The 9,754-nt window shown below is 42.9% G+C and overlaps 1 protein-coding gene across 1 annotated transcript in view; it reads right to left on the reverse strand.

Moving 5' to 3' along the window:
- Window positions 1–2,596: 2,596 nt before the first annotated feature.
- FAM78B (family with sequence similarity 78, member B) overlaps window positions 2,597–9,754 on the reverse strand; it is a 93,838-nt gene continuing 86,680 nt past the window's right edge. The window contains exon 2 of the mRNA XM_010851980.1: window positions 2,597–3,344. Within this exon, the coding sequence (XP_010850282.1) occupies window positions 2,822–3,344 (523 nt within the window). The 3' untranslated portion in view covers window positions 2,597–2,821. The remainder of the gene's footprint in view (window positions 3,345–9,754) is intronic.

Raw genomic sequence — 9,754 nt, forward strand, 5'->3', positions numbered from 1 at the left:
GCCACTAAGAGACTGTTGTGGTATGTATGTGTGTTTAGAATCCAAATATAGTACTAAGACTACCCAACTAAAACCTAATCGAGGCACCGCACGAACCCCTTCAAACTGACAGCATCTGGTGTCAGACACAGGGACTGTCAGGGAAAGAAAGGCCTGACGGGAGGATGGAGGTGACCCAAACAGAGATTTCAAGGTGAATTCACTCTTGTTGGAGAGCCTTTCCTTTGCCAAATCCGACTAAGCTGGAAGGTAATGACCTATGGATGACAGAAAAGACACTATTTCCTTGTAAAGCAACTCTAACTTCAAAATAATAGATTGCAGAGCAATAGAACATTCTGCCAGGTTGACTTCAGAACTGAGACACCCAACTAAGAGTTCACAGCACTATCACTGACAACAATCATAATGTATATTTGCACAGTACCTTTAATTTTATAAGTACCTTCCTATCTATTTCTCTCATTTTTGTTATTACCTAATTTTCCAGAAAACTTGCCCAGGGTAATTTCTTTTAAAACTCTAGAAAATGTGAGTTTTCAGTGGGAAAAACATCTAACTAAGTATGTAGCATTTATAAATACAGATATGCCCTGGAAAAAGTTATGCTATGTGTAAACATAATTGTGTAAGTCATATCATATTCTCATGGGCAGAAATCTTGCGTAGCATTTTGTAATGTAAAAAAACCTTTCCTCTTTAACTTTCTGTTTGTTACAATTTTAGATTTTTAAATATCAGGTTTTCTTAAAGTAGGGCCATAAGGATTAGATTTCAGGATCAGTATCAACACTCCAGAATTCCATAAGGGTAACATCTAATTCAACCACAGGGACAGATTCCTATTTCTGATGTCAACATGGAAAATTAAGTAGCTTTGGAGCTACTTAAACCATGTTGCTCTTAAACTAAACCATGGAGCTCTCTCAGACTACTTCTCCCATAAAATAAGGAGAGATAGGAAAGGACAGGGAGATCCAAATGTAACAGTTGAACTGTTTCTAAATGGAATGTCTCCAGGTCTTCTGTGAGTCACTGATGTGTCATTAATGTGGTGTTATAAATAGCTCAGCTTGCCATCAATAACTAATCTATAAGAGAGGAGTTGGTGGTTAGGGTGTGAGGTTAAAATTTGGAGTGGATCTGTTAAACTTCTCATGTAAATAAGCACCTACTCCTGTGACCTGAAGTAACCTGAAGTAAATGAGACTACACTCCATTTTTAATAAAAGTAATAAACAAGTCTTCCTGCTTTTTATTCTCCATCTTCAAACTCAGATAAAAGATAGATCAGTGGAGCCAACCATGGGATTAGAATAATTGCACGAACCTTAACTCTCTCATCTCTGAAATCAGGCTGGCAATATCCACTCATAGAATCCACTGTGAGTGGATTGTGGGAGTTTTAGAATTATTTTGCATGGGGGGTTTTGAATGAGGATCTATCTATCTATCTATCAAAATTAGCATTATCAAGAATAAAAGGAAAAGTTCTTTTGTAATGATTTAAAAGTTCTTTTTTGTGGTGATCCTTATGGCAAAGATTGGAAACCTTAAAAAACTTATATTGTGCTGACTAGAGGAAATATGGCCTCTCATCCTTATTGGTTGGATCTCACCAATACAGGTTTGTTTCCTGTGAGTAGCTCAGATTTTCATTAAGAGTCTGAAGTTAAGCATTATGAAGCACTTTCTCACAAATGCTCAAGCAGTTAAAGTTGAGCTTCTGTGAAACTGAGCTAAAATAAACATTCACAGATACACAGCATATGCACTGTGTGTGCATAAAGGCTATAAGCACACATGCAGATACAGCTAGAAGATTTGCTAGCAATCATGCTGGCATGTGTGTTTGCATGTGTGAATGTGTAACAGCAAAATACCATTCTTACTTGTTGAAATGGTCTTGAAACTCTGCATGGGTTCGTGCCTTAAAAACAATTATCTTTTTGTAAATTTAGGGCTGGTAATGGGAAGAGAAGCAGCAGCTGCAAACAAAATCACAATTTGGGTTTCAGTAAAAACATGGTGAAGGCCCCAAATATCACAGCTATTGCAGAATTCAGAAACTATCTATCCAAATACTGTGACTGAGGATACTTTGAATAAACAGTTTTTGGAAAGATGTGGGTAGATGGAAATGCTGTCATCATCATCAACTAGAACCACCGTCAGCACCCTGGACAGTTCCTAGGAGGCTCTCCCTTGGAATGGAACCAACATATTTTGTTTTCTTAGCGTTTCTTTCATTTCAGTGAGTGTGTTGATGATCTGATGATTAACTAATACATGCACAGGTATTACTTTGCAGTAACAAAGTTATCCCCTCCTCTTTCCATTGCCCATTCACTTTCATTCCACCCCATTCCCCAGCACCCTCCAGTTAGACAATGGGACATATGTCTTACAAACACCTGATGTGGATGTTTTCACTCTCACTTCTAATTGGTTGGGAAGCAGCATTTGCCACAGGCACTGTTTAATTTTGTTTCCATCCCCTGCCTCTCACAGGAAAGAAATGGTCAATAGTTCAGATAAAAGAATCATCCTGGTCAGCTCCAAAATATGGCTACTTGCATGGTAATCACAGCAAGTCTTTCAGAGCAGCGATTTTCTTTATTCCTAAAAGGAAGGGATTTTCCCTAAGGATTATGGTTCTACCACCCAAGGAGCAGCTTTACTCTTCACAAGTGGCTGCAAAGGCTGGCAAACCATGAGGTCTGCTTTGGCTCAGAAATTCAGTTTGGCTCCTGCCACCCCTGGCAACCTCACTGCGTGTCTCAGTGGCATATGCTCCACACACAGTCAGGCCAGTCTGCTTCTACTTAGGAGGGATCACAACTAGAGGTGGCCCCCGCTTGGGCCTCCACATGAGGACCTGGGCATCGTTGGCATTGGGCTTCACTAGTGCGTTGGGGGGTATGGGTTCCATCCGGCTCAGGATCCGGGGCTGCTCCTGCTGAGTCCTGCCCACCAGCCGGGCCCGTTGCCCCAAAAGTTGAAGAGGGTCCACCTCAATGTCCACCCTCATCCTCCACTTGATGGTCTGCAGAATGATCTTCTCTTTTGTGGTCGTGTTCATGGCCACCAGCCAGGTAGTGAAACTTTGGTCCCTCTTGATCCGTGTGAGCAGCGGCACATTGCTGTCACTCACTGGCACCGCCCATGTCACACTGGGGTAGAAATTGTCATTCATGCTGACGGAGAACCTGGAGATCTTGTTGGTGGGGCCAACCAGGGTCACAGTTTCTGTGGTGTTCCCGTACCAAGGGTAGCTCACCCCATCTGAGTCACTGATGGCTTTTACTCTCCCTTCCCTCAAGTCAGGCAGTTCCCAGCTTGACCTGGCAAAGCAGAAGAGATGCACAAGAAAAGAAGAGGCTGAATGAATTTTTTAAAAGCTGGAGAGGTGCCCACCACTTACTAACAGTCAACTTGGGCAAAATGGGAAGTTTAGAGGGGGAATTCAGGTAAAAAATTTCTATGCTGTGCTGCTTCAGGATTAAATGAGAACAAATGAAAACAAAACAAAAATAAAATGCAACACCAGTACAAATTAAATTAAGCCATAAGTAGTTCAACAGAGAGCAAAAATCTCAAAGAAGCATTTGTGAGATCCACAAAGGCATCAACTCGCTGCAATAGTATAATTGTAATGAACTATCTAGAGGTATTCAACTGAATAAAAATACTTTCTCAGGAAGTGTGAGCTTATGTAAGGTTTGTTCATTAAGAAAAGATGGTGGTTGAAATCTGACATACTTGTAAGGAAGTTGCAGGTGGAAAGGAGGGCAAAGAGAGTTGAGGTTAAAGGTTATACTGATTTCATATGAAATCACAGTAGTAGAATTTCTACTCAACAAAGAAAAATGTTTAAATTCTAGTCATTGGCCAATCCAGTATTTAGAAAACCTGCACACAGAAACTTGTAACAGGAGATAAGGGTCACCTTTGGGAAACCACCTCAATGTGCAAGTTGTACCACAGACTGGCATACATAGTCTACTGTGCTGTTCTCCCATCACCTTTAAGTCCAGCCTGGAAATTTAATTGCTTAGTTTAGCAAACACGCCATTCTGGGCATGTTGTTACTCCTCCTGGCTGCTTCTAACTTTGAACAGAAGGAAGGAGGAGATGATATGCCCATATTCTTAGCCCATGTTTCTCCCCCAATGCTATGGAATATTCTTCATCATCATCATAGCTGATACTTATTGAGCGCTTACTCTATTCCAGCCACTATGCTGGGTTTTTTATGTTATCTCAGTTAATGATCAAAATATCCCACAAGATAAATATATTTTTATTTCCATTTATACTTGAGAGGATGGACACTTAAAAATATTAAGGCACATGTCAAGAGTTCTACATGTTGTAAGGCGTGGAGCTGGGAGTTGTCTGACTCCAAAGTCTATGCTTTTGACCACTAAGCAACAATGCCTTCTGAAGTGTCCTTGCATGATGCTGGAAGAAGCCAGAGTGGAGGGGATTCAGGCTGTCCCAGAGCAGCCATGGGAAGCTGGGCTGGACCCTACTGGGGGCAGATATTTAGTCAGCAGAGTCTGGCTATGCAACCTCCATATATCCTTTCCTGGGACCAAGAATAACTCAGTAATATTGTGTAAGAATTCAATAATTAAGGAAAGAAAGGAGACTGCGCCACTCATCAGCGAAGAGGTAGTCTTGTTTGATATAATGTTCTTCCTCTTACGAAGTGACAGAGATCCTGCAGGACTTTATACCAATGGCCTGAAAGGGAGCTATGTTGCCAGGTTAATACTGAACTGTCTCAGAATCCTTCATACAAGGATAACATAACTGCTGCCTCCTGCTGCCGCTGCCCCCTGCCCCAGCATTCCCTATGCTAGTCAGACCCAGCCTGAAGGGAAGGGAAGGCTGGATTGCCTGGAGAGGAGGTGAGCCCACAGCTTCAAGAACCTTTTATCTTGCCTCCATGCCCTTAATAACTGCTGGCAATAACTGCAGTGTATAATGGTTAGCAGAAACTAAGTAAGAGGAATTGACTTGATGCAGAAAGTTGGAGATTTTGTTACCATTTTGTTACCTGTGCTAGTTGTAGCTGGACCAAGAAGTAGCTGCCAGATAATTCTATAGCTGCTTCTTACTGTACAAAAGGGAATACGTGTTGTTTGAGTGGGATATAATCATACAAGGGTCAGGTCAAGTGAGAACTGAACTGCTTGCTGGGTTGATGAAACAACCACACTGGAGGTAGCTTTTTGTCCCAAGTCAAAGGATTGCTACAATTATTCAGTTGCAAGGCACTCATTTTCTGTGTTGCTCCAACCTGCTTCTTCACTGGTTACAGTGACCGGGCTCTGCTGGCCTGAGGTTTCCTCTGTGGGACTGGAGGACAAGTATTCTCAATAGTGTAAAACTGTACTTGCTCTCCTGTCCTAAACACTGGGCCGGCTGTGGTATGTTGTTTAGGGAATTTGGCTTGTTATAATGCTGTCCTTTTCTGGGCTGAATATCTTGTCATTAAATTATTTTTTTCTATAGAGTATTTACAGTTCATACTTTGCCTCTATTTTCCTACACAAAATTATGTGAGCAGAGACTTGGGCCCAAAGCTTAGTTTGGTCCCAGATTTTCTGAAAACAGAGATAATAAAATAAAGTTGCACTCTTGTGCCTGACTTGAAAGAGAAAAAAGATACCCTTGTCTTGGAAGATTCTCTGGAACAGAGAAATGAAACAGGCTTCTTAATCATCACAATGGTCATGAACTTGAGCAAATTCCAGGAGATAGTGAAAGACAGGAAGTCCAGAGTGCTGCAGTCCGTGGGTTCGCAAAGAGACATGACTTAGCAACTGAACAACAATCATCACATCAAAACAAAGGCATCTGGAACGTGTAGCCAGTGAATGTGGTGACCTTAGGAGGCTACACACTTGTTCATTCCACCCATTGCTGTGACTTTGCCCACTGCTCTATTGGAAATCCCTCAGGTCTGAGGTATGGTCTCTTTCACAGCCCCAGGTGCCCCAGGACTACAATGGTTAAGGAAGAGTTTGATTTTGGAAGCAGCCAAAACTCATTATGACTTAAGCCTAGTGATTGGGAGTAGGTTTCTTTTTGAAAAGTATCATATCATCTTTATTTCTTTTATGAAAAATAGCTATTAATGTGCATTCCAAGGTAGTGGATTTTTACAAAAAGAGTTATGCCTATAAAATACATAACTAGTTAATGCAGCTTTTGTAATAGTTTTCAAAGAGATCCCTGATAAGTTCCAAGAATAGGACCACTGGAGTCATTCTATAACTATTACAACTACTTTGAATGAGATGCCAGAATCACTTTAAATTCCACATGACCCAGACTAAATCCACCACATCCACCATAAACTTGGGCTTCCCTGATAGCTCAGTTGGTAAAATATCTGCCTGCAATGCAGGAGACCCCTGTTCAATTCCTGGGTTGGGAAGATCTGCTGGAGAAGGGCTAGGTTACTCACTCCAGTATTCTTGGGCTTCCCTTGTGGCTCAGCTGGTAAAGAATCCACCTGCAATGTGGGAGATGCCCTGGAGAAGGGAATGGCTACCCACTCCAGTATTCCAGCCTGGAGAATTTCATGAACAGTAAAGTCTATGGGGGTCACAAAGAGTTGGACATGACTGAGCAACCTTCACCATAAACTTGGTCCTTTCACCCTGTCTCTGCTGCAGGCATTGGTCCACTGCTCATCCCACCTTCCAGGCCAGAAGTGTGATCATTTTTGGCTCTTCCTCTGCCCTGTCCTAGACTGCTACAGCTACTGGTATTACCGCATATTGTGAATTTTTCCCCATAAGTGATGCTTGACTTTATCTCCCTTTCTCCATCAAACTCTCACTGCCCTCATTTAATCCAAGCCCTCAGCATCTCTTACCTGGCCTACTATAATGGTCCACAACTGGTCTCTCTGCATCCAACTCTGATCCCTCTTAAATTCATCTTCCAGGCTGCACGGATGTTCAAATATGCAGATATGATTATGTCTTTTCTCTGCCTAAAACCCTTCATAGTCTCCTTTACATGGACATCACTGGTATCACCTACAGGAAAAGTTCAAGTTCCTTAACAGGACGTTTGTGGCCCTCTGTGGTCTGGCCTTCCTGTCCCTATAAACCATGCTGTTTCTCACCTCTGCCCTTTTGCTCATGCTGTGCCCTCTGCCTGCACTGCTCTTTCCTCTCCTAAAGTCTTACTGATATTTGAGAATCATTGCATGCACCATCTCCTCCAGGAAGCTTTCTTCTGCACTTCCATGGATATTTCCAGGTCTTTATAGGTCCTGGATTATAATTATCAGGAAGGCTTGCCCCTTTGGCCCCATCATTCCTGGCAATCTTTCCTGATTGCCTGAATCTCAGTGCAATCTTTCCTGATCGCCATATTTAAAATCAAAACTTCCTGCCCCAGCCCTCGCCATCCCCCATCTTTGCTTCATTTTTCTCTACAGCACTGTCTAATGTAGTATATTAGATATATGCAGAGTACATATATTTAACTTATATGTTTATTTAACTTATACACAGGGTACATCATGCAAAATGCCAGTCTAGATGAATCAGAAGCTGGAATAAAGATAAGCAATAACCTCACATATGTAGATGACACTGCCCTAATGGCAGAAAGCAAAGAGGAACTAAAGAGACTCCTGATGAAGGTAAGAAAAGAGAGTGAAAAGGCTGGTTTAAAACTCAACATTAAGAAAACTAAGATCATGGCATCCAGTTCCATTGCTTCATGGCAAGTAGTTGGGGAAAAGATGGACAGTGACAGACTTTATTTTCTTGGGTTCCAAAATCACTATGGATGGTGACTGCAACCATGAAATTAAAAGATGTTTTCACCTTGGAAGAAAAGCTATGACAAACCTAGACAGTGTATTAAAAAGCAGAGACATCACTTTTCTGACAAAGGTCCATGTAGTCAAAGCTATGGTTTTTCCAGTGGTCATGTATGGATGTGAGAGTTAGAACATAAAGAAGACTGAGTGCTGAGGAATAGATGCTCTCAAAGGGTAGTGCTGGAGAAGACTCTTAAGAATCCCTTGGACTGCAAGGATATCAAACCAGTTAACTCTAAAGGAAATCAACCCTGAGTATTCACTGGAAGGACTGATGCTGAAGTTGAAGCTCCAATACTTGGGCTACCTGATGTGAAGAGCTGACTCATTGGAAAAGACCCTGATGCTGGGAAAGATTGAAAGTAAGAGAAGAAGGGGGTGAAAGAGGATGAGGTGGCTGGATGCCATCACTGACTCAATGGACATGAGTTTGAATAAACTCCAGGAGATAGGGAAGGACAGGGAAGCCTGGCATGGTGCAGTCCATGGGATTTCAAAGAGCCGGACATGACTTAGCGACTGAACAACAACAACAACAACATATTATATAACTTATTTATCCCTTGGAGAAGGGAATGGCAACCCACTCCAGTATTCTTGCCTGGAGAATCCTCTGGACAGAGGAACCTGGTGGGCTACAGTCCACAGGGTTGCAAAGAGTCAGACATGACTGAAGTGACTGAGCACAGCACAAGGAACAGAGATGGGACAGGGTTAGAGAGAAAGGAAACAAACAGCCACAGGACCCTTGCATGCGCAAGCACTTGGCAGCAACTCTAAGAGGCAGAGACGATTATGCGGTGTCCTTCCATGAGGAAAGGGGGAGGAAATGGCAAGCCACTCCAGTAGTTTTGCCTGGAACATCCCATGGGCAGAGGAGCCCGGTAGGTTACAGTCCATGTGGTCACAAAAGTGCTGGGCATGACTTAGCGACTGAGCATGGATAAGGAAAAGAGAATGATGCAAAGTCATATAGACGGGAAGGGGTGGCGCCAGGATTTAAAGCCGAATCTCCTTGACCTCAAACTCTGCCTTTTCTACTGCACCACACTTGTGGGAACAGCTCCTTTGAGTTTTATGTCTCACCTTTCCTTCCTTGAAGTCTTTGGTGTGATGGATGGAGGAAGCACCAGCACTGCCCTCAGGAGTCTTGGATGTCAGTCCCAAAGTGGCTGCTGGCTGACCTTAGCAAGTCAGCCTCAGGCTGCTCATGTGCAAAATGGGAAGAAAAATAAGCCCACCTCCTTAATCTCAGGGCTATTCCAAGGATCAGAAGAAGTGATGTGATGTGTGAACAACTGCTTTGTAAACTGTAACACACTAGGTCAGTGTTAATCCTTATCATCTCATTCCCCTCCTTCTCCCAAAACCCTTCTCTTCACTGTGATATACACAGTGTTTTTGTTTTAGACAATCAGCCATTGACCCGAAGCTCACAGCTAATGGACTCGCCAATGGAGCTGATAATTAAAACATCGATTACTGCAACCTTCATGCTTTCTGAATCCCGTTTCTAGAATAAAGAGGCAAATCTCAATCAAACAAGCTTATGTGAAGCATTTCATTCAAATAACCAGTCCCTGGGTTTAAGTACAGGCCTCCACCCAGACCCAGGCAGTTTTCCTGGTGTCCATGAGGGCCAGAGCAACCTCTCTGAAGGAGCCTTGCTTCGCTCTCATGGAAGCCCTGTGGTCACCAAGTGGATGTGGGCTGGGGCAGCAGCATTCTTGAAGGCAGGGAGTGGGCAGGTGTGCAGGGCATGGTTGATACTAGCATCTTCTGATGGAGACTGGAATGGGAATCAGAGAGCCACACATGAGAGGACGGATGATTTCAAGCCTGTATAGCTGCCAGGGAAGGCTCTGAGATCCTGGATGGTTCTACCCACCAAGCCTA

The sequence above is a fragment of the Bison bison genome, unplaced genomic scaffold, assembly GCF_000754665.1.
Source record: "Bison bison bison isolate TAMUID 2011002044 unplaced genomic scaffold, Bison_UMD1.0 scf7180017864305, whole genome shotgun sequence".
Lineage (NCBI taxonomy): Eukaryota > Metazoa > Chordata > Mammalia > Artiodactyla > Bovidae > Bison > Bison bison.